This window comes from Convolutriloba macropyga, chromosome 7 (assembly GCF_964194025.1).
Source record: "Convolutriloba macropyga chromosome 7, txConMacr16.3, whole genome shotgun sequence".
In the NCBI taxonomy this organism is placed as follows: domain Eukaryota; kingdom Metazoa; phylum Xenacoelomorpha; order Acoela; family Convolutidae; genus Convolutriloba; species Convolutriloba macropyga.
Genome location: NC_134474.1, coordinates 12,485,897 through 12,512,011, shown reverse-complemented (window position 1 = coordinate 12,512,011; position 26,115 = coordinate 12,485,897). Strand labels below are relative to the sequence as shown.

Sequence of the window (26,115 nt, the reverse complement as noted above, 5' to 3'; positions counted from 1 at the left end):
CTCTCTTCTCTCTCTCTCCTCTCTCTCTCTCTCTCTCTCTCTCTCTCTCCTCTCCTCTCCTCTCTCTCTCTCTCTCTATTTGAGAAATCTTGGCTCCTAATCAATAGAAAGTCGGCAACGTCATTTTTTTTCTAACCTAACAGCACAAAAGTCAATATTTTTTTCGGAGGCATTGTCCTTTTTATTAGGTAATTATGTGAGAAGCCTTCGATTGCCACTTTTTTAAAACGCAAGCAAAATTTGATTTTTTTATTCAAAATTCGAAGCCACAATATCGTGAGCAAGAATTTTCGACATTATATGTATAATTGAGGACCAAAATAAGCTAACTAGTACGTCAGATTGTGTCCACTGGATTCAAAACAAATTTAGCAGCATAAAAAATGAGGTCTGAAAGTGTGTAATTCTGCAAAATGTTTTTCGGTCACTTATAGGCAAGTTCTGATTGGTCTGTATCTTTGGTTTAATTCCTGTATATAAAATCAATCATTTCATATCTAGAACTTACCACGAAAATGTACTTATTGCCAGGTGTCAACTGAGTACTATCATCAAGGGTCCAACCAGAAGATGCAATCACATGTGACAGTTGTCTGTTGAGAGTGACGTCACTGATCTTGTACTCTTCTATTCGTCTCTCTTGGGCCCACGTGAACTGAAGTGTGGTGGTTGAACGAACAGTCTAAATACCCTAGTTTAAACTTAATGTCAAATTTGCATTTATTTATAACGAAATTCGCATACTCTGTAAAATAATGCATTAGTTAAAATTTTTGCCAATATTTGCAAACAGTTCTGAATATTTTCGTCCCTTATCGTTTGAAGTTGGCCTTGTAGAGTGATTTTGCCATTTATATTGTTCAGACACTTATACTTTATACATTTTTCAATTGAATTAGGCAATTTTTGAGAAATGGTTAGGAAAATAACACACACTACTAAATTCAACAGAGGTAGACCGGAACAAACTCGACTGATCGTTTGCAAATTTTTTGCAAATATAACATTATTTTGCACAATTTGGCAAAATTGACCTTGTGAAGAGATAATTTGCAAATTTGTTAAATTTGGCATTATCGAACAAAAATTTGCAAATGTTGCAAACTTGGCCTTAGTTTTGGACTAGGGATACCAGGGAATACCTCTGAGTATTTTTACTATGATTTCTTAGTATTATAAATAATCTAAAAATGCATCATATAATACAAACTTGTAAGCGCTATGTTCTTTAAGGCGGGAAAAAATGCAGATGGAATTCTTTTTATATTAAGTTCATTTGAAAGAAATTCAAAGAAATGGGACAACATCAGACAAAACGAGATCTGACAAATGTGAAAACCGTCATCGAAAAAAGAAAGTGTTCATGAAAAAATGCGATGATAGCGCTGCAAGCCTACAAGCGGTGACTGTTATTTCAAATCCTTTATTGCATGGTTCTTCATAAACTCTTTTGGAAAAATCCGTTAATTTTATTCCTTGTAACAATTCCGGTTGAAATTTTGTTTTTTGCATTTAACGCTTACATTTTTTTCAGAAAACTTCTCTGGCTCATTTTCTGAATTTAGCGAAAATCTTACTCGTTTATCAAAATTTAACAGCCATATATGTACCCAGGAAAAGCGACTGTTGTTCTAATGATCGACATTGAAACTTGAAGTGTAATTGAGTGGTTGAATTTGTAAAAAAACACATCAAAAGCGGCAAATTGATGTTCATTTTGCACTATTTTTTTGAGAACAGCGAAGTTATGGGAAATGTTAATTGAGCGCTGAATTAACCTAACGGAAATCACCGAGTTAGCAATAGTTTTGATACTTTGAGCAAAATTTTTAAATATTAAGCGTGAAATTGATTTAAGGTTATCGTCTTTAAATAAACGAAGGAGCTGTTTTTTTTTACTGTTCATAAGCCCTACTGGATCTCCAATCCCAGTTCTGCTTTTTGATTGTGTGCTTTTTTGCCGAATGGAGAATTTTAACTGAAAATAATTCGCCCACCTATCTTTAATTAAAAGCAAAAAGCAGGAAAATGTTGGCAAAAAACATCTTAAAAAACATTGTGATATGTTAAAATATTTCTCAAAGAATGCGAATATTACGGCAGAGGAGTAGCGCATGACGAGACATCAGCATTTCTGATTTCTTATATCAAAAGAAACCTAACAGATGTTTGTAATTTGATGGCAAAGTAATTTCGACTGTATGAATTATATTTCATATTGATAGGTTTTAACACATATTGAAGTATGTTCTTTTGAAGCGTTGCATAATTCAACTTTTTGTGTTAAAAATTATCTTTTTGTAAAAACGGCCGTCAAATGCATTGAAATGCAGCGTTCATTGCAATGTCTCCATATTTCGTCAAGAAAACTTTCAGCGGTTACATGACAAAATACCCAATGCCACTATGCCCAATCTATTCCCTTTGATCTTTTCGTTCAATAATCCGATAGCAAATCGGCACTCAAATACACAAGCACGTTTTCTCGCAATTAAGTTAATAATTTAATCCCATTTTTGGTTGTGATAGTTTCATAAGAATTCCCACGTGCCGCTGAGGCATGGACATGGCCCGCGAGGCATGGCCAAATGCACTAACTAAACATTATGCTAAATAATCGTTCTGATAGTTTCAACGTTAGAATAAAATATTGGGTATTTTTTAGGTTATTTGTCACATTGTGTATTTTGGCATTGGGTATTTTGTCCTGACACCCTTTCAGCGTCTGAAATGTCCTCAAACTACATTCTTTTTGAGATATTTAGAAACTTTTTTTTTCAAATTTCATTAGCGATAATTTCATTTATGAAAAACATTACTTATTTTTTTTATTGAAAATTGAATTTAGATTTTTCCAATACTGAGTTAGAATTCAGTACAAGAATTTACAAACTTGAGGTTAATTTCGGTTTTTCTACTAAAAAGCTGACAAATTAATTACATAAGGTTGATCCCCGATTGTGAATATAAATGTGTCGTAGCTCTGGAGAGAGTAAGCTGCTTTCACTAGACTGATTGGTTGCATGGGGAGTGTAGAGTCAGAGAATGAGTAGGTCCGCTGGAGTGGTTTCGATCCCTGGCTGGTGCCAGTAATGGTCCATGAATAGGCGGATCCTGGCACCACATCGTCAAAAGTGAACGAAACTTGCAGTCTAAGCAAAACGATCTAAGTGTCAATTAATTGCTGCAAATATCACGTTTTCTACACATAGCCATTTTATGTTGGAAGAAAAGTATGTTGTCGACGAAATATTGATCGCAAAGAAACAACCAAGGATAAGACCCCAGACCCAGGACAGCTGAGATCAGACAATTTTGGGCTCATAGGGAGGGGGCACAGTGTGTACCAAATTATAGTGTCGGGAAAGTGCTCTAGTCACAGGATGGCCTCGAGATTGATCGCACAAAAGTCTGATCATAGGTCATGGAGAAGTCATAAGGCCAGTTATGGTGCAACAGTAGGTGGATCCAGGCTCAGCATCGTCAATGTCGAACAAAATTTGCAGGCGAAACGAAAAATATTGATTGATTACTGCAGATATCTTTCATTTTCCTTAGATTGACATTTTTATATCTTGAAAGTAAAGTTAAGCAGAGATGTAAAACTTCTCGGGTATAAATGTAAAGTTCTGTAATGTAGACTACTCTTTATGCTTTGTTGTGACAGATTCTTGCCAAGTCCCGCCGCCCGCTGCATCATGGCTATGCCCAGTTAGACATGATTAAACGCATAGTAAAAAAGCGTATTGAATTAAGCTATGACGAATATAGATTAGTTGACCGCAAAAATGTACAATGCTCTAAGTTTCTCGATCAATCAGATTCCTTTTGCAACCCTTTACAAAGTCCTAATATAGACAAAAAAAAAATAATTTTTAGGCGAGCAATGTCATAGTTTTCCTTGGAAGCTGTTCAACAAAAAGTAAAATACATACGAAAACATTTTTATTTTTCTCCAAGACAGCGGGAAATCGGAGCACACCAACTCCATCTCAACAGTTGATCCGACTCCAGATTCAAACTCAACTTCTGTCTGTAATCTGTGAGTGGACAATGTGTTGTTGAGAGAAACAATGTCAGTGTAGAGAGATTGGGTGAATGTCCCTTGGGTGCTGTTTCGGCCAAATGCACTCTCGGCCAGATAATGTGTACGGTATTCTTTGCCTGCTACTAGATCCTCTATGATTGCATCATTTGGACTGAAACATTGAACAGGAGATGAAACTGATTTCACTGATTAATAAATTCTTTACTTTCTCTGATTTGAGAATGAGAAAGAGCAAAAATATGAACCTAACATAACGTGGTGTACGGAAAAAGGGCGACAAAATTTGACAGACTATGTCAGGGAAATTTAGTGTACTGAAAGTTTAGATATTAATTCCTTATCACTCGTCTCCGCTAATTTTGCAAAAATGAAAAAGCCGTAGATCTGATGTACCTCTATTTTTTCTGTTTAAAATTTTCGTATTTTAAGCAGTTAAAAATACTGTTATCTCAAAAAGGCGTGATGATATATTAATCAGACCATAGGCGCATTAGGAACAATTAGTGAATGTAGCGTTATAGCAGATTAGTGCATGTAATTTTTCATCTCTAGCTCATCCTCAGTTATTAGATCGTCAGACTTTTTTAAACACAAAGCCAAGTTTAAGCCGACAAAAAGATTCAAATCATTCACAAAACCTGGCGCAAATAGCATTCTTTCAGACAGAAAAAGCCCACCTTTGATTGTCAAGGACACAGGGGCATCCTCCATCATCAGGCTCCGTCCAGATGTAGATTTTCTGCAAAGAAAACAATAAGATTCATTTCTACAGAAATCGGAACAGATTCCAAAATATTGAAAAATTAAGAATGAAGTATACGCAGTTTTTCGAAACAGATTAGGTGGCCAAGGTCCGAAAAGGCAAAATTCTGTAAATTTTTTCTTTTTAGGGAACAAAATAATTTTAAGTATGTAATTATTCTACAACTTTTGTCCGAATTTTGATAGTATTTACCTGAGACCAAAACTTAATTGTTCTTCTGAATGGCACTATTCGCAATTTTAACAACAACAATTGTCTGTTTAAATCCATGATTAGTATTGAGAGAACTTTTCTGAATTTAACCACCAATTACTTTAAGATCGCCTTCTTTAAGATCGTCAATTAGATAATGTATCCAGTGGAGAGGGGTAATGTGAGGTAAAAATGAACAAAATTAGCTAACACCCTTTTCAACAGACACTAACAGTTCCTATCGTAATACACTTACAGTTCCCTAAACATAGATCTTATAAAAAGCCGTCAATAGCGAGTATATGTACTCATTTGTTCGGACATTGGTCAAATAATGCTGGCTAGATTTGTCAGTTTAAGCTTCTGTTTTCACAGTTGCTGGGCCTTTCAAATTTTTGACTTGTCGAAATGTTTTCGATAATAAGCACCATTGTCCAAAATAGAATAATCGCCAACATACGCGTATGATTGTGTACTATATCAAATCTAAAAATTTCTCAAATGTTTATAGGGGTTGCCCATAGTTGCAATAGGTTGTTCTTTCAATATTCCCGGGTTGACCACCATAAATAAATCTTGGCAACTATATCCAAGCCATATATGGTGACCAAGAAAACTTGGCAACCATATACCTGACCATACGAAATTTCAATTTTTGGCTGAGAACGCGGGAAATAAGTGCCTCTGACATATTTTTGTGGTGAAACGTATCTGCTGAAACTTCGAAAAATGTTCAAGTTTATGGTTTCTTGGCAACCATATATATGACCATAAACGTTCATGGTGCCATGGATGACCATATATGGTGAAATTTAAATCGTTCAAAAGCCAACTTTGAGCAAATCCCGGATGAGATTCCCTCTCTCAAAAAGTGTTTGAAGACGTATTGCAGAAATCTTGCTATTTATGTTTACTTGGCAACATATGCAAGGACATGCACCTTCATGGTTCTTACCGGTACCATAAAACTTTATGGTCTCGGATAGGGTTGCCAAGAAACTTTTTTAAAAATCTTGATCTTCTCTAAGTAAACCAATTGAGGGAAGATATAAAGGTCCAGGAGTCACAAAAACATTGTATTTATAGATATATAAAAAACAATAAAAAAGAGGATAAGTGAGATTTTTTGGCGTTCAAAACATTTTAATAAAAGAATTTTTGGATGCCCTACAAGAGCCATAGAGACCAAAAATGTTCTGTTTGTGATGCACCGTGTTGACTTTGTTCGTGTATACCAACCACTTCATGGAGTCGCTGAAACGCGAAAAAAAATTGCATAGAAAACTTGGAAACCATAGTAAGATCTAGCAACGAAAATTTTGTATGGCGTGTATGGAACCATATATGGCTCTTGGATATGGTTTCCAAGAAATGTCAACCCGGGTTATTATCAAGGAATAATGAAAAGAGATACAATTGAAGAGTTAAAAGATTTCAGAAAATAGTGTCCATGTTTGTTTATTGCTAATTTTTTCGGTTTAATTGAGGTACTGAAAACTTAAGATTTTTGGCCGCAACTAACATTCATTGATATTTTCATAAGCAGAAAAAAATATGTAAGAAAAGAAGCACTTCTTCACTTCTTAAGCGGATTGCAGTTAAGTTTCTCAAATTAAAATCTAACTGAAACTTCGCATTATTTAACGCTCACATGTCACGAAGCTGACTGATCAAGTGACTCATGCGTTCAATTTAGGTAAATTAAGGGTAACTTTTTCCTCATATTAGCAAAGTTGATTACGAAAATATAAGAAATTTTTTCTCTTTATCTTTGCTGGTTGTTTAATCTTAAGGCTTCAAATTAATCTCAAAGTTTTTTGAGGCAAAATGATGCTTTTTAATCCTAATTTTTCTTATGATTGTAAGATCCATTTATTCAGCATTTGAAAAAAAAATAATAAGGCATATTTTTTTTTGGTAAAAGAAGAAAGTTTTGATTGATCATTAAAAAAAAATATGTGAAAACGTTATCGTTTGGAAATTTTTATCTCTTCATGGTCTCAAAAAAATTTTGAAAATGCCTATACTTAAAATCGATATTTTTGATTTCTTGCACCACGGCACCAGTGAAAGGAAATGAAATGGCAGCAAAACTTCCAAGGTCTTTTTGTTGTTTTATCTGAATGCCTATGTTCTAGGGAGAAATTTTTCAGCTCAAACCTTAAAAGTTTAATTAATGAAAAATTGTTTGCACACAGATACACATTAAATTTTATTAGTACAATTAAGGACAATTGTGGTTTAATTGAGGAAATGTAATTTCACACCTGGCTTTGAAAAATTTTCTGAGGATTGCTCTGACAGCCACTGAAGTTTTTATTTTCAGCTGAAATTCTTACAAAAGTTACTGCTCAATGAGTAACATCACATAGCTAACATAAATTTGCTGCTTGCAAGACATGCGATCGAAATTTACGTAAATTACTTCAGTTAAATCTTTTTTTTTCATTCTGTTGTCAGCGCCTATCTTAAATATTTTCAGTGGTTTTAGGTACTCTTTGGAGCAAAACTCAGCATTTGTTTTACATATTTCCGTCACTCTCATTACACAACCCAGCACATCGAATTGCAAAAAACCCTGCTGGGAAACCTGGCAATTTGAACTTTGCCGGTAAGTTTAGCAGGAAACCCCAGAATTTCAGTTCTTCCCGTTAAATTTAGCTGGGAATTTCAGTTTTTTTGGTAACTCGGTAAAACTGGCCTGAGACCAGGGAATGTAAGGTTTCCCAGGTAAATTTTCGAATGTGAACCCGGGAGCCAGTGATCTGAACTGGAAAACAAAGCTGTTCAATCATTTTTCCAATATTTTGACAAACCATTTAGCAGTGAAGGTTGAGTCTAAATCATTCTTGTTATTTAGGTCCCCAATCACGTTGGCATTGGTGTCCCAAGCCATTCTGCTTGATAATGCAAAATTTTTTACCTTCTAGTTCTAAACCTTCTGTCGTATGCTTTAGAAATGTTCGCCTATTTTGACCAGAAAACAATTTACGGACATATAACTTATGATAAATTGAATATTCAACGAAGATTGACGCAGTATGACTTAGACGTGACACAAAACTAGTGCATTCGAATAAACAATTATCAGAAGAATCACGGGAAAAACATCTTTTCGACTCAATTTTTAGCTCTCCCAATCTAAGATAAACAAAATAATTTAAATTTACCTACCTTAACAAAGTTAAGAGAAACTCAAAATAAAATTAAGTCATACTTATTGTCACTTCAACTTTAACAACTTTTTTTCAAGCAATCGCTCATGTTTTTCATGGCTCTGACTATGAAACTTGATTTTTTTTTAGAAATTACTAAAATTTTGTAGTGCTATGGCATATACTCGTTGTCTAAACGCACAATAAGCTTCCAAAAGAGCAGAAAGTGAACCTATGTAGTAATTTGAGGGGGACAGCTAATGGCTGTTAAGACTTCAAAAAAATCGAAAAATTCTCTTGACTACTAACCGATCTTAAACTTGTTTTTGTGAATTCTAAGTCAGTCTCACTATTGACAGGACCCACTTTCTTTCTACTGCAAGCAAAATTGTTTTTGTTAGCTGTTTTTTCTTCAAACTATTGTCTCTCTGACTTCGATGTCACGAGTTTTCAAAATAATTTTCAACTTTTCGTTTTTTTCTTATTTTTGTTTCTTTTGAAATCTTCTCGCATCATCCTATTATTGAAATACCATTGGCTTAGATAAGACGTTCAATTGATCATAGATAGAGTTTTCGGGGGAAAATAAGGGTTTTAAATGCTTAGACACTGTCTTCTCGCACTTTTCTACTGATTTTTTTTTGGTTTTTGCCTGTATTTGTTGTCACTTTCATAGTCATACGACTTATTGTGATGACTTATTGATGATTTAAGAGTGAAACAAAACATTGCCTACCCATCGAAGGAATAACTTATTTTTTGGTTTCGTTCAAAGCTATTGATTGAAATGGCTTTGATACAACCAATATTCTCAAAACTTTCGTGGTTTTAATACTGTTATTATTAACTTGTATTTTTAAAGACATATTTTTACAAAAAATTCCCATTGTTATCAATTTTTTTTGAAAATAAAGAAGTTTATTTTTATATTTTTTAATGGCACTGAATAGTATATTTTTTAATGGCTTCGACATTTTTCTTCTCAATGCTTTTTTATTTTGCTGTTTTTGCCTGTTTTATTATTCCTTATGTTGTCGGTAAAGCGCTGAGAGGTCTCATAGCTTCCATCATTTTATTTCAGATATTGGCCTGCCTATTGACATTAGGTCGTAGCTAATGTTTTGTTTGTTGGATAATATGCGTTTTAATAAAAGTTTTGTTAATGGTCAAAAATAGTGTTCCTTTTTCTTTTTTAGTTCATTCACATAATCACAGATCCCAATGATTTTCAAATGAAGCACACGTGAACATATTCAGTATTTCAGTATAATGTTAACTAAATTGGTTTACATTGCTTCTGAAATAAAAAAAAATCAGATAACAGCGAAAGTTTTTAGTGGCTTCAATAATTTATGTTTTCGCAAATTGTTTGTAAGTTTTTTCAGTTTCATTTATCTTCACTCCAACTCTCTGGCGTAGTTTAACTAATAAAGCTTCAATTGGTTTCTTGATGATTTTTGAGTAAATTAATGAAGAGTTTTTTCATTAAAGGCGTATGTTTATTAAGCCATTTTGAAAATATTTGGTTTAAAAAATATTGAATGATTTTTGAATTTCGCCTCATGAATTCTTTTTTGTCGACTTGTTACCTAGCCTAATTATAATAGTGTGCCACCTGATTTGAAGGAACAAAAAAGTAATTTGTGTAGTTAGGGTTTTAATTGATTGTATTTTGACGGTTTTACTAGATGTTTTCAAGTTTAGATGTTAAATTTTTCTCCCACAGTCTCATTAATGGCCAATCTCTTAAGCGTTGTAATTATGCATGGCATTAAGTAATTCATTTAGTAGTTTGTGTAACGATGTTTTTTAAATACAAAAATCTATTATTGATTATCTCTTCATTTGCTTGACAGTTAAGTAAAAAAATATAGATGAGCTCGGGTCGGAACATCATGTACGAACGCACATTAGCGAGCCTCCTTGTCTTGCTCTGTCTTGGAACGTCTTGGATTTCACTCTAATTTCGATGGTAATATTCACTGATGATGCCGTAATTTTATCATGTATCAGTGGAAAAAATCCGGGAACTCACTAAGTTTACGGGGAATCCTAACGCTTGGTAAATTCTCACCTTCAGCATATTTTTACAATGCATTCCAAACTTCAGCTTAGTTTAGAATCGCCGGTGACTGCAGCCAGAGCTCTTATAGTTTAAAAGTATAGAAGTAACCATATTACAGAAAGTTACCTCAAAGTACACCGGATTAGTCCATCCAAAGTGTATTGTATGTTCAGTGACTGTAACAGCAGTGACGATTGTTGGCTCAACTGGATAAGTGGATTCCTGGAAAAGGTAGTTTCTCACAACTGCTACTGGGGGGTCTCCTCTGTCATTTGTGTATCTCCTCCCGAGACTAATCACACTCATTTCGATCGTGTAGAGGTCACCAGGGTCAAGGTCACTGAATCGGAATGAGTTGGCGATGCTGCAAACAAACTTTAATCTAATGTGAAATTTAGATATTAATCTTGAACATTTCTTTCAATAATAACCCATTTTAAAAACGCATGGCAAAGTTTCTAAAAATCAAAATTGTCGCTCTGCTAAACAAAGTAATGCATAGAAATAAACTGTGTTGAGCCCATCCCAATGTACTTAAAGATTTGGAATCTTTAAGTAAATCTTGAAGATTTGGGCATACATCTTGAAGATTTGGGCATAAAAGATCTTGAAGATTTGGGCATAGATCTTGACGATTTGGGCATAAAAAATCTGGAAGATTTGGGCATATGGAAACGAAAAGACCAGAATAGCAAAATAACCTCTGATTGCCCTGGTGATGAGCGGATTCAAATCTTGCAAGAATCTTTCACGATAATTCAAAACTTGTAAGATTTTTGCAAGAATCTTGCAAGCTATAAATCCCCGCAAAAAAACAGGGTTCTTATGTTTTAAAGAACATTTTGAAGCAGATTACTGTTGATTAAACAAAATACAAAACCAAAAAGAATGAAAAAAAAATTCTAGCCCATATTAAAAATCTTGCAAGAATCTTGCAAGTTTGTAAACTCCGAGACAAAAAATCTTGAGTGTTTTTGGCAACCATAAGCCGGGAATTAAATGGGAAGAGGGACAAACAACCCAAATATTTCAGTTCTAACACTTTCCGACACAATGTTACCAATTTAATGCTTAACATTGACATTTTTAGCTCGTCTGCAATCGTCATTGTTTGGTTATGGACTTTCGCAAGCGCAATAATAAAGCGTTTATAACTAAGAAAAAAATTAATATCTCAAAAAAGAGAATAACAAAGTGATATTTTACAGTAGAATTTACAGATTTACAGGAGAGATCTTATTATTAGATCAAGATGGCGATTTGAATTTGTGGAATGGAAGAGACTCTAAAAAGCTGGTATTTATACTCGATAACAATGGGGCATATCAATATTTGAGTCTTTTGTTACATTGTGATTCATGGTGGGATAATGGTATGTCTATTAACTCACTGCTATTATGACAAATCATACAAAAGAAAGTAACAATTTGTCTTAACAATTGAGCGGTTGAAAATCACTTTAGTTTTTTTGAACCGTCACATCAATTGTACGGGTAAGTTGAAATCTCATACTTTCTAAGATTAAGATTAACAGTTTAAGTTTTGGATCAATTATCTCAACGCCCCCACTCAGACTTGAGCTGATTGCTCAGAGTCTGTTCCCATCAAAACTGCTCTGAATGTCTCCAATTTCGAAAGGGGAAAGGACTTTGTGAAGATTTCCGCTGCCATTTTGTCTGTAGGAACGTAATCAATTGAAACAGTCCCATCCTCCGTCTTGCCCGGAATGAAGTGAAACTTTGCCTCAATGTGCTTGCTCCTCTTGTGCATGACTGGGTTTTGGCAAAGTCTGATACAACTTTGGTTGTCTTCTCCAATTGCTATTGGACGTTTCTGTTGAATTAAAAAGTCCTCTAGAAGTTGTTTCAGGTAGAGTGATTCCTGAACTGCTGCTGCCATGCCCTGCTATTCTGCTTCTGATGAAAAAAAAGCTGTGGCCTGCTTCTTGACACCCCAGCTGAGTACTGCGCCACGTCCGTTGAGCTTGAAGTAATAGCCCGTTGTTGATATTCTGTCGTTCACGTCACCAGACCAGTGTGCATCAATTTCCCCCACTAAATCATAACTAGCCTCTTTTGTGTAAGTAAGTTTTAAAACTTCTGAACCTTGAAGATATCGCAGAAGTCGTTTTCCGCATAGCCAATGCTGATTGGTAGGTGCGTTCATGTGTCTGGACAGAATGTTGACTGTGAACATGATGTCTGGCCTCGTCTGTTTGGCCAGATAAAGAAGTGATCCAACCAAGCTTCTGTAGATCTTTTGATCCACTTCATCGTCTCCGTTCTGTGCTGCCTGAAGTTTCAATTTCAAGTCAGCTGGAGTCCTTGAGGGTATGTGTTGGTCAATTTGAAAACGCTCAAGCATTGTTTCTAAGTAGCGCTCTTGGTAGATTGTGACTTTGCCCTCTTCTCGTCTGATTCTAAGGCCCAGAAACCAGTGTAATCTCCCTCTGTCTTCCATGTGAACCGTTACCTCTAGTGCCTTCTTGAAATCGGAGATCACTGTCATACTTCTTGATGCTACTGTGATGTCGTCAACCCAGACCAAGATGAAGGTGTGATCCTCTGCCTCTGATCTTGAGAACAAGCAGTGATCGTTCCTTCTTCTGGTGAATCCCTGTCTCAGTGAAAAGTTTGCCAACTCCTTATACCAGATGTTAGCAGCCTGTTTCAAACCACAAATTGATTTATTCAGTCGACATACTAACTTCTCTCCATCTGATCCTCGTTTTTCAAACTCCTGTGGCTGTTCCAGATACACTTCTTCCTCGATTGGTGAGTGCAGGAAAGCTGTTTCGAAAATTGTTTGAAGTCTTTTGCCACATAGCGTGCTTTGTATTTGCGTGCTTTGTATTTGCCGAGGGAAGTTGTTTGAAGCCTTTTGCCACATAGCGTGCTTTGTATTTGCCGACTTGACCACTGGGTCCTATTTTCAATTTGTAGACCCATTTGCCCGGTATGACGTCCCTGTCTGTGGGTGGTCCTACTAGGTCCCAAGTCTCGTTGTCTTGGAGTGCCTTGACCTCGTCCTTCATTGCCCGGTACCACTGGTCCCAATCGTCACCTTGCTTGGCTTCGTAGACATTTCGTGTTTCCACATAGTCACCCTCAGTCACAGCAAGATGGGTACTAACTTCTCCAAAAGATTGCAGAACATTCCTTGCTCGTGTCCCTCGTCTGGGCTCTGCTCTGTCCGCGTTCTCCAGTGCATCTTTATTGAAGCCAACTCTCTCTGACTGTGAGAAGTCTGTATCACTTTCTTTCAGTGACTCTGAGTCTCTTTGACTTCCTCTTTTTGCAGTAGATCCTTCATCTAGTGCTGCTTCCTCAACATTCGAGGCTTCTTGTCTCAGTATTGTTTCTTGAGTATTCACGCTCCCTGCGTCATGCCACTTCTCCTCTATTGCAGTAGATGTGCCCTGTCTTTCTCTGTTGTTTTCTTGATGACCATCATCTGGGTGCCAGATTCCCAGTTGTTCTGACCCTTCATCTAGTAGGTCAGCCGTCTCTACTTTGTCAGGGATTGAGCCCACTTCAGACTCATTGATGATCACATCTCGAACTGCCATCACCTCGCGTGTGTTGGGTACGTACACCAGGTATCCGTTGTCTCCTTCAGTGTAACCCACAAACTTCCCTTCCAGTGCCTTGGGTTCAAGTTTGCTGACGTCTCTGTCCCTCTTCCTCATGAAGAGTGTGCAACCAAAAATGTACAATTTACTAATTGGAAGCTTACGTTTTATACCTCGCATCAACTCTGCTGGGCATGTTTCTTCTCCTCGTCTCACAACCAAGTTTCTGATCCTTGTTGCGTGAAGAATTGCCGCTCCCCACATCATTTTGGGAAGTCCTGAGACAATGAGCAAACATCTTGCCATATACAGCAGTGTCCTGTTGCACCTCTCAGCTAACCCATTCTGCTGTGGCGTCTCTGGTATGGTCTTCTCCTGTAGAATGCCTGCATCTAAACAGTACGTCTTGAACTGCTCTCAGGGAAACTCCGTCCAATTGCCTTGCCTCAGCTTCTTGGGCGTCCCCACACTGAGAACAATTTCTTTAAGGCTGGCCAATGCTTCACTCTTTGCCTTAAGCAAGTCCACAAACACAAATTTCGTGTACTGATCTGCAAACACAATGCAGAACCGCAAACCTGACAGTGATTCTACTCTGAAAGGTCCCATCACGTCTGTGAACACCCTCTCCAGTTTCTCTTCTGCTTGGGTCTCTGCCACTCTTGGTACCGGAGTCTGTGATCTTGGCCAATGCGCACACATTTCATATATCATCGAGTTCCCCTACTGTCTCTGGTGCATTCCTGACCACATCAGCTTGATTCAAATGACCCAATCGTCTGTGCCACTTCTTTGCACTGTCAAGTTTCACGCTGTTGGAACTCAACTTGAATTCTAGAACGCTGCAGGGTAAGTAAAACAAATTATTTTTTGTGTTAGTTTTACCCGAGTTCCCTTCTGGAGTTTCAAGCAGCTGGTTCCTTTTTCGAAAGTTAAGCCATGTCCCCACTCCGTGCATCTTGAGACTGAAAGGAGGTTTGAAGAATAGTCAGGCACATACAAAATTTTCTTGAGTTCGCATTGGAATTCTCTTTTAATTGAGGGTATGCTGATCCTCATACAGCCTCTGCCCACCACTCTGGAAGCCTCTCCGTGTGGATTTCTGACCACTTATTGAATGGCCTCAAGGTCCAGGAACGCGTCGATGTTTGTCAATATGTGATCTGTACAACCACTGTCCACTAGCATGCCTGCTATCTTCCACTGGATAAGAGCTGCCCATTATTCCTCATCTGGTGTAGCCAATGTTGGACCCATTGCCAATGACTCATGTTTGCCGCCATCTTTTTGTCTCTTGCATGCCCTGTCTAGGTGACCCTTCTCACCACAGATGCTGCATTTTGCATTTTGCTGTCTCTTTCCTCCTGCAGTCCTTGGCAAAGTGTCCAGGGATCCCACACACAAAGCAGTTTCCTCTCTTGGGTCCCTTCTTGAAGTCGCGCTTCACTGCCAGTGCCACTGAACCACTTTGTCCCTTGTGTCTCTAAACCGTGCTCTCATGGAAGTTTTGCAGCCTTTTCCTCAACTCTGTGAAATTCGTTGCCGGGTTGAAGCTTTCCTGTATAACAAAACTTTCATACCTCATTGGCAGACCATTGAGGACAAGGGCGTTGAAGAGGGTCTCTGAGACTGCTTCCCCTGCTTCTTGTAGCCTTGTGAGCAACTTCTGTCCTCTGATGAAGAAGCTGTCGAAATCCTCAGAATCCTCGAGCTGCAGCCGAGCAAGCTGTGCCACCAAAGTCATTACTGTCGGCGTCTCCACACTCTGAAATCCCTCCTGCAAAAGTTTCCAAGGCTTTGCTCCATCTCCAATGCCGTCATCTCCCACACAGTCACGTCTCATCAGCATGAGGGTTGTTGCATCTAGAGTCAGCGCCAGATGGCACCACACATTGTTCCGTTTCTCCTTGATGTCTGCAACTTCCTCCTCATATGCATCCTTCAGCAACTTGTGGTTCTTCTTCTCATCGTTGTTTGCTCCATTGGCTAGTGGTGCAGGCTCATTGGGTTGCTCCTCTGTCCCCAGTAATGATCTGTAGAGTCCCCTCGTCTGCATCATCGCCACAAATCTCGTGCTCCAGATTGGAAAGTCCTGTGCCTTTCCTGTGTAGGTCAGCAGCCTCACTCTCTGTTGATCCATTGTAGCTTGAGCAGGCAAAAACAGTTGTGAAAAGAAAAGGTACTAAGCAGAAAAGGATTATGACTGTCAACAACAAATTATTTTTGCTTTGGAAATTAATTTTGTGACTTAGAAAATTGCTGGGCCCATAACCTGTTTGGTTATAAACTTTCGCAAGCGGAATAAAAAGCGTTTATAACCAGGTAAAAAATTAATTTCTCAAAGAAGAGATTAACAAAATGGTATTTTACAGTAGAGTTTAGAGATTTACAGGAGAGATCTTATTATTAGATCAAGATGGTGATTTGAATTTTTGGAATGGAAGCGACTCTAAAAAGCTGGTATTTATACTCGATAACAATGGGACATATCAATATTTGAGTCTTTCGTTACATTGTGATTCATGGTGGGATATTGGTATGTCTATTAACTCACTGCTATTATGACAAATCATACAAAAGAAAGTAACTATTTGTCTAACAATTGAGCGGTTGAAATTCACTTTCAGTTTTTTTGAACCGTCACATCAATTGTACGGGTAAGTTAAATTCTCATACTTTCTACGATTAAGATTAACAGTTTAAGTTTTAGATCAATTATCTCAACAGTCATTCAGCCAGGTAACCACAAAGATTCGAAATCTTGCAAGATTCTTGCGAGAAGAGTTCAATTTAAGTGGAAGAATAATGCATTCTCTCGCAAAATTTTGATTTCTTTGATCAACAGGAACGAATTACCCTGTATACTAGGTACACTTAATTGATTTGCTAGAAGTTAGGCATTAATTAAAAATCACTGAAATTAACTGAAAGTGATTTGTTTAAAGACCTCAAGAGATAATTGCCTGTAATTTTGAGCGCAAATTGTCAGGTGTGCCCTCTAAATCATCTGAATCAGGGCATTTTTGAGCGCACACCTCTGACTGTGTTGGGAAAAGCCCCCCCCCCCCCCCCCAATGAAATTATACCCCCCCCCCCATTATGGTATAATTACCATGATTGGGTGCTATAGGTTATATGACCACTAAGCTGGGGGGGCGTTATGGCTATAATGGGAGAGACCCTATAAGTGACCTGGAACCTACACAGCATTCAACAAATGTCTAGATGTCTGATTGTGTTAAGAGCAAGATTCCGCTCAATGTGTCCTCTCCGATGCCGATAGTTTCTAAAAAAACTTCCATACCGCTTCGAAAAAACACTTCATGTGAATGATTTTTCTTCTAAAATTTTAACCACAAGTTACTTCTGAAAAGTCAACAGAGGGTTACAAAGCAGCAACATTTTCCAAAGTTCAAAAAACATTTAAAATGCGCACAACTATACTTTACAGAATAACATAATAACACAATATCTATACAGAACCTAGCTGCGTAGATTAAATGCCTAGGCGTCTATTCTAGTATACGCATAAGTTTTGAAGATTAAGTTGTCCTCATTCTGAGAGACAGAGCATTTGGAATAAATAGACACAAAATATGGTAACTTTTCACAGGAAATAACTTTAAGGGGCTATTTGCTCAAGCTCATGTAATAGTAAGAGGACCTGTTGTAGAGATATACCTCCTCGACGTTACATTTTCATTGTCAAATGTATCTATAAATGTAGCTATTATCATATAAATTTCCCTAACTGATTTTTTTAAAAGAAAAATCCGGGTATTTCAACGTAATTGAGAGCGCAATTTTTTTTTATTATTTTCAGAAAATTCGCCAACCAGGGCATCTGTGTATACTAGAGTGTATCATTATTTTCTAGTCAGACCCACTGTGCATTGAGCGAGAGTTTACACTATATTAACAACAATAATCACAATTACTTAGGGTAAGTGAGGTCATCAGTTTTGTTTCAATTCCAAAATGAAGGATTATGGAAGAAAAATTGCAAGACAGCCTCAATTATTCCATCACCCAGCTTACGCGAAATTATAGGAGTATTCTCTCTGAATTGTTCCCAGTTGTCCCTTAATTCCAATTAGCACCTCACTCCCAGTTCCAGACTCAAATATCACATTAAGCACAACCATCTCTGTGGCGGACGAGGTTGAATTGGTTAGCTGAAAACAAAACCAATCGTTAACCAGTGCTTGCTTGATCGGGAATCCAGAATCATAATCATAGGCAAACCGAATGATAAAATTTAACATAATAGTATAATACACTTCTATTTTGCCTCCTGTTTCTTGAACAGTCCGGGAAGGCCGCAATTGGTGCCTAACAAGACAATGAAATGGCAGCCAGGTTTTGAGCAAAGATTTTGCACGCTCTCAAAAGAGCCAGTTTCTTAAAAGCAGCAAAAAAAAACATTTAAAAACACCTTCTGTTACCAAGGTATTTATCATGTTAAAACTTTAGGGTTGCAGGTTGAAACGTTTGTTAAACAGCGGCCTTGAACGTAGGAACATTTAAAAAAATTTTCGTAGGGAACAAGCCACGTGCGAAAAAAAAACGAACAGATTTGGGATTAATCCGTTTCACTCCCCTCACTTAGTTGTTGTATAATTTTTAACCCCAACAAGCGCACGTGCATTTTTTACATAGTAACGTGCTTTTTAGCAACTCAACTTAATTTGTAAGTGGTGACGAGGGAGAAAATATATTCCGGCTTAGGAGGGAAAATTATGTAAGATAAGCGGTGCCTAGAGTTGACAAGTCAATTTCAACGCAATCTTCTTGCAAATTTTTGCGATGAATGCACTGAACTGTGCGTTTCCAAGCCTATATCTTACATATTGCGTTTCTAAACGTAGATCTGACATGATTTCAAGTTGAATTTAGCGTAGATACTACAAAAAGTCAACTATTAGAGCTCTGTTTGTGAAACTCGAACCACTGTCCTCCTGCGCGCCTATCGTCTCCCCTACCACTGTGTCACCGTACGTTATGGTTCTCCAGAACCATATTCCCAATAATTTGTGTGAAATCAAGGCAAAATCATGTAAGATCAGCGTCATGCAACAAATTTGTAAGATCTACGCTTATAAACGCAAAATTGTGTAAGTTCTACGCTCAATTGGAGATCGTACATAAAATCAACGCATTCGCCTCCAATCCTATATAATTTTGCATATTTTGGTGCTGACACGTAGGACAAGGATCCAAGACTTGTTGCATATGCAAATTGATATCGATTTTGTGAGAAAGAGGCTACAAAAAACCAGTGAAGTGGTTGAACAAAAATGTTCAAACAGATAACCTTAAATTTAAACGAAACAATTAGATGTGCCAAAAAATGCAAAGGAGAAATTTCTTGCCTTGCTTCTTATCCAAAATGATTTAAATGTAACGTTAAATGACTTAGAAACAGTTGAATTTCTCGTGAAATAACGCTGTGACAATTGACTTTTTGGCATTAAATCAAGCTTTGTAAGCCAATACAGGCAAATGAGAACAAGTGTTCATAAATACGAACTCGCTGGAGACTTTCAATAAAATTTTAACTTTGGCTGTCCTATAGATCAAATTTTTGTCATGCAAACTGGAGCAAGTCTAAAAGGAAACTAAGTTCATTAAAAACATAGTTTAAAGAATGCTGTTTTGTGCATTATTTAAACCTGCATTAATTATTTAAAAAAATTAAACAAAGTCCCAGGAGCACAATTAAATGCGAGAAATTTCTTTTAATACTTTTGAAGTTCAAGTTATTTCGATTTCAAAAGTTTTGTGGCATAGTGATAGGCTCTCTGATCAAGACAAACATTTTTGCTGAAATTGTTTGCATATAACCGTATTTTTCATATATGTGATATAAGAACTCTAAAACTTTCCAATTTGTGAACGAGTGATACTTGAAAACGAATGTTAAACTTTTAATGTGATTCGAATGCTGCAGTAATTTACTTCTTTTTAAAAATCAGCTAGCTCTTCTGTTAGTGCTTGAATTATCATTTCTGTTGAAAATCTTGACTAGGATGTGCAAACGTTCATCTTTCGTACGTACTCCAGAAACTAATCCTTGAGAACATTGCTTTTTAAATTCTTAGCAAGTGCAGTCTTCACAGTTTCTTTCTTAGGTATTGACCAAGTTGGAAGAACTAAACATGCTTCTTATTGAACAAAAATTATTTTTAAAAGAGGGTCTAATTTGACAAAGAGTTTTTTTGTTCGAATGAAGAGAAAAAAATTAAAGAGATGATAGAATAATGAGTTGTACAATTATACAAAATTTTGAATTGGTCGTTTTTACTTGACAGCTCAAACATTAATAATCAATCAAACAATGTCTTTATCTCAATTTTTTAATCGGAATCTTTTTAATAGAATCAAAATCGAGCTATCAGACTCAAGGCAACAAAGACATGTTTTCATTTCACTTGAAAAAATAAACGAACTTCATTGTTTTGCACCTTATCAGTATAAGCAGCTTGTTCGATTGATTCGATTGGCCCTTTCTTCCCATAGGCACTTGTTAGTTGCATGAACAACTTGTAATCCTGTCCAGCTGTCAGCCCACTCACTTGGACAATTTCAAGTCCAATAGGGTCCAGGGTACAAGGGCACGACCCCTCTGAGGGTACACTCCACACATCAAGTGTCTATAACAAAAAATGACCTTGAAAAATTGCATCGTTAACTTAAGGTTAATTTTTAATATTTTGCCCGCTATTTTTTGTTTTATTTCAATTTAAGTTTAGCTGAATAGATCATCTTCAATTAATATTCCATACAAGGGGATAGACTTCTATTTTTAAAATGTGTATTTCAGTGTCAAATTGTTTTTTCGATTGAATAACACTATAAACCTGGACTACCGTTGTCATGAAGGTTGTGAAAATCTATTATATTTACACAATTACATAATTAAGGTGTTTTTTTTACAATTTTTGACTTAAATTTCCCCTCCACGGAATATCTGTTACAATCTTGCGCAATAAATAGAAAAGGCGAAAAAGCTCGAACCTGGGTCATCGCAATTACGATAAAAAAAAACAAAATCCCAGTCATTAACAGAAATTTTTTCTACAAATCTGCATATGTTCGGTCCAAGACCGCAATGAAAAAAGAGATTCCACATAGGAGAATCAAGCAGGCATTTTCTTTAAAAAAAAGCCTTGTTTTGACGAAAGATTATGATATGACCTTTGCTGACAGAAAAGAAAAAAGTCAAATTTAACTAATATACTGAAAAAAAATATGCAAAGCCGAAGTGCCTGAGAGGAGACCTTCTATCAACCCATAAAAAGATTTGCCTGAAAACAAAGTATTATTTTGGTCTCAACGAGAATTTTATAAATATACTTTTTCCACAATTTGTGCAATAAAATTATTTGTTGTGTAATTTACTGAAGTCAAATAAATGGTTCATGATCGAAACTATATTATGCATTAATTTCAAATTGAAATAAGTTATATGTTTGTTGTTCTGTAGAATCGGAAAAAAAACTTATTAAAATCTAATTTTAGGGTAGATGAAAACACCTTAGAGGAAGTTATTCAAATTTCTGCATCATTCAGCAAAAATATCTGCAATTAATGGTAAAAATCGTCAACATAATGAACAGCAATTACTACCAAATTTCTTCAAAGACCTCGATTTAATGTCTTTCAATGTTCTAACACAGTGATAATAAATTCTAGGGAAAATTTGCTCAGCGATAATTTCGATGCATACAACAAATGTAATTCAACAATATTGCCGATAGTTTAACCGATAGATTAATAACACAAATGTTACCAATATAGCCGCAAACTTTACAACACTTTTTTGCTATTTAATTATACTTAGTTTAAGGGGTGCGAACAGAAACAACGAAAAGATTGTCAGTCAGACATATTTGGTATGTTCGGATTCAAAAGTTAGAAAACTTTGGTAAGTTTGATTTGTACGGTATCGTTAAACCCGTTCACAAAACTACTTGAATAAAAATAAATTTGATGGTTACTCTTGAAATCAATAATACAACGTATTTGCTGAACAATGATGAAATTTGTCTTCATTAATTCACATTCATTTAGTTTTTGATGTAACTTTTTGTAGTTTGCAAGCAAAGATTTTTGACGGTTGGCTTCGTTTGAAACCGAATATGCTGACCGTTTTTCGTTCAGTCTGCTATAAGAATCCACTTTTAAGAACACAAAATTTAAGTTCCTGGTTTTTCTCCCAACGATACCGAATCCGTCTTACGTTTAAAGAAGGAAACTACCGAATCTCTATTTGGTTAAATACCGATCAAAAACAACGGTAGAGAGAAAAAAATGCCGATTTTGGTTAAAATAGGATAACAATACAAAAGACTTTGCATTATCGAAAAACTATTTAATTAAAGGCTCTGCCAGGCAGTACATGAAAATTGGGAAATGACACAGTTATGATCATGCACTACAAGTGAGGTACACATATCAGAATTTTTGTTATTATACTTTGAAATGTTTTGAAACTTTTGTATATCGAGTTAATAAATATTGGTACGTGCTCATTGTAGAAGATGCTTATTATAGAGATTCAGAAAAAGACTGACTAATGAAAAAAGCCGTTTAAAATGTTTCCGATGAAACTCACCGCAGCTGTTCCTTTGAATGTGAAATGGATGTCGATTGTGTGTTCAGTCACCACTCTCAGATGGGTCAATTCCACCACTCCACTTGGGTAGGTGGATTCACTTGTCCTCAGAGGAATCTGGGCGGGCACTCCTCCGAAATATTGACTAAAGCCGGATAAAACTCTCAAAAACGCACATTGTTCTACATAATTTATATACAACTTTTGTAAAAGACAAAATCAAAACAAAAGCATGTTATCAATAGAGCGCAAAATGACAATATCTTTTGAAGATTGCGATCATTGATTCGTTAAAAAAATTATTAAAATGATAATCTCAATACCTAAAAATGACCATTAAATAATGGATAGGCGAAAATGCACCTCAATTAAGCATTTGAAACTCTTAGAAACTTGCTTCATCCGTTATATTTGCACAGTTATTGTTTTTCTAAGGGGCATTATTGAATAAAACAACATTCAGGAGGAAGAGTCCCTAGTGACAAGACTATGGCAGTTTTGGTCATTAGTTTTAGGTGCGAACTTTTTGCTAATTTGGCTATATTAGGTATGTCTAACCATATTCTTTGTTGTTCTGTTTTTTTGGCAGGTTTGTATATGGACAAAATGGGTTACAAATTTTACTAAAAGTGCCATAAAATAGCTGCAGTAGATTTGCAAAAGATCGCTCGTTAGATTAGAAAACTGAAACCTAAGAAAATCTAAGAAAACCAGTCAAGTTTTCATGTGATGTCATCACTTGATTTACTCTTGGGTACTGTCTGAGGACCCCCAGACCTTGGACTCATAGCATATCAGTACAGAAAGATTGAATTCCAATTGTGTATCTTTGGCCCAGTACTGTATCAGTTTATCCTAAGACCAGAATGTTACCTCCTAATGAGCAGTCTGCTCGCATAGATGCTGTTTTTAAAAAATGGACTGTACACCCTTGGTTTTGATTCTCATGGCATGCATAGAAAAACATGTTTGAAATTTTATCTGATGCATTTTTTGAGCACAAAGAAAATATTACTAGCTTAAAACATCGAAAATAATGTTTTGTCAATGAAAAAGGTACCCAACAAAACATTTAAAATTTTTTTTTAAATAAGAACAAAATTGTATAACTTTCATGCTAAACAGACAAATATTGGACTAAGAATTAGTCCCTTTAGAGTACTATAAAAAAACTATTCATTGAGTAAATAGCTCAAAATAAGTTCATTCCGTCCAGAATGAACTGATTTTTACTATGGAGGGTATGAAGTCTATAAAGTTTCATGATCAGAACTATGGGCATAGTAAAATCATATTAAAATTACTATGACTCAGTACTGAAATAATTGAGACTCAGGACCGGGCCACGAAAGAACCTGAAATTCGATTGACGTATCCTCATTGGGTCCTAACTCACACTCTAAAAGTAGTTACTCTTGGAGTAATGTCAATTGGAGAGCAATTAGCAGTCATTACGAGACTGAGGTAAGTCAAAAATTTCCAAAAGGACAAAAAAGACTAAAACACAAAACGCACACAACTCAGCTGACAGATTACATTATTTGAGTAATTGAAGAAAAGATAATTTGAAATGAGTGTGATGCCGAATGTGTGATCATTAAATTGATTTCAAATTGAGAAAAATAGATAGGTAATTCGTAATATACAAACCAGAAGCATTCAATGGGAAAACCAGAAGATAGAATTGGAAAATACCAGAAAAAGACGCAAAAAATTGCCTAGAAAAGAAATAGCACCAAAAAATTTGCAAAACGGTTTTAAGAAATCAAAAAACGTTTGCCGAGCCAGAAAACAAAAACACTGTGGATCAGTCGCCTCTTCGTTCCAACACCGCTTTCTCACTCAAATGGTAATTAGATTGATCGCAAAAGACACCGCAAAGACACCAACTCTCTAGCATTACCTCGGGTTTTATTTTGGTCAAAGAAAGTCATCACTAAATTGACCTTTTGAAAATTACTAACAGATCTTAAAAAAGAGCCAAAAAACTATAAAGTTGGCACAAAATAACATTCACCGTCTTCATAGGCAAATAAGCTAATAAAATTATTAAATTATATGCTTCAATGTAAAGTTATAGTCAATTGAAAATAAATAATTTGTGAAAAGGAAAATGTGACATTTTTTTTAAGATTATCGGAAAATTATGTGTTAAAATTCTTAAAGTTCACTTGGATCAATCCATTTTTTATGACTTGATAGAGAATCTTTGCCAATGATACATACCAAGAAAAAAAACAAAATGTGATTTCTTTCCAATAACTTGCCAAGTCTTGGCAAAGGTTCTCAAAAGATCTCAAAATAGTAATTCTACAATCAGTGACCAATGGCACTATAGAAGTGCACTTTTAACAAAATTTCAAGCAGTTTTAGGAAAAAGGACTCCACAAAAGCAGATAATAGATTTGGTGCTGCAAAAATGGCATGTCAAAATTTCAACCGTATCCTCTTTTTAAAAAGAACCATAACTAACTCTAAATCATGCTTTAAAAAATGACAGACTTCGATATGTTCAGAAACTTATTTTTTTAAGAAAGACTTTGATTAAACTGCATAAACCTGATATCAATGAAATCAAAGATTTACCAAAAACAAAAGAAATGTAAAATTATCAGCAAAGAATCTAGTTTGTGCCAGAACGAACTTTAAAGATAATTCAAAAACCGCAGAAAAGCTTTTTATACAAACGAATTACAAAAATAGTTCACAATTATATATCAAAGAGTATTTTTTACTTCTTGCTTTAAATTCTTATTCAATTTCGAAAGACAGTACCGGCCAAAATTTTTTGTTGTAACTGAACTCTCTTTTAAATAAATTTTGAATAAATCTTTGCTCTCCTATGAAAAAGCTTGAAAAAATCTGCCGCTCAGCAGATATTTTGTCCACCAAATTTTCTAGATGTATTTCAAGAACAAGTTTCATTGAATACGCCAATCTATCTTTTTCTGCTCCTTGTTTTATCTCAAAAACTTGAGGAAATCATTGTTTTCACATGCGCAGAATTGACTTTCAGATACTGTTTAGGAAACACTCGACTGGTGTAGAAAATAGATCAACTGCTCTTCGATACGCCAAAACACAATACTGCAAAACTATGCCAATGTTTGAAGTTTTGAAAACATCCAAGAGAAGGGCAGTAATTGCTTCACTAATGCAACTATGGAAAAAGATGGAAAAATGTAACCAGCTGTAAAACACTACTAACTTGAGCTGAAATGAATATTTAACTCCCGGGATTTCAACCCCTGGCACACTCAACATTCGGACTTCTCTCGATAGTTTGTGGTCAACTTCGTCGGCAGCAATTGGCAATCCTTTTTGGTCTCGGTGCTCCATATTTGTCACAATGAACTCCTTTTCCAAAAGCAGAGTCCATATCGTTTTCATTCAAAATTTTAAAATAGTGTAATTTTTGCAGCTAGTCATTGCAGCAGTCTTCCTCAATTGCAACCAAAAGAGCTTGTCTCTGCAAAAATAGCTTGAGAAAATTGTCTCAAGTCTGCAAAAAAATATTAAAGTACTGAGAAAGCATGTATTCTAGAAGTAAAGCAAAGATAGTTCGTGTTCATCATACGGCCATGACATTTTCATAATTATTTGCAATATCTTTTTCATATCTCAGGTCAGTTTAATTTAGTACATATTATTTAAACTGTTAGTCATTTTTAAAGTTGGACAGGAAATCGTCATTCCATTTCTGC

The 26,115-nt window shown here is 35.9% G+C and overlaps 1 protein-coding gene across 1 annotated transcript; it reads right to left on the bottom strand.

Moving 5' to 3' along the window:
* Positions 1-463: 463 nt before the first annotated feature.
* Positions 464-26,115, bottom strand: LOC142342943 (uncharacterized). The gene is made up of 9 exons (XM_075394621.1): positions 25,620-26,115; positions 22,412-22,556; positions 20,259-20,447; positions 17,833-17,969; positions 10,350-10,587; positions 4,726-4,787; positions 3,936-4,199; positions 2,942-3,152; positions 464-682 (listed from the first exon to the last, which is right to left on the bottom strand). Exons 1-9 carry the CDS (start codon positions 25,799-25,801, stop codon positions 464-466), a joined length of 1,647 nt encoding a protein of 548 aa, XP_075250736.1. The 5' UTR covers positions 25,802-26,115.

What these genes read in the sequence shown, in the direction of transcription:
- LOC142342943 (XM_075394621.1), bottom strand. Translation starts at nt 25,801, where the DNA reads ATGAAAACGATATGGACTCTGCTTTTGGAAAAGGAGTTCATTGTGACA. An exon ending in AAATATTCATTTCAGCTCAA is followed by an intron (nt 22,557 to 25,619) that starts GTTAGTAGTGTT and finishes ATCCGGCTTTAG; the next exon opens with TCAATATTTCGGAGGAGTGC. An exon ending in CAATCGGGGATCAACCTTAT is followed by an intron (nt 683 to 2,941) that starts GTAATTAATTTG and finishes TAGGGTATTTAG; the next exon opens with ACTGTTCGTTCAACCACCAC.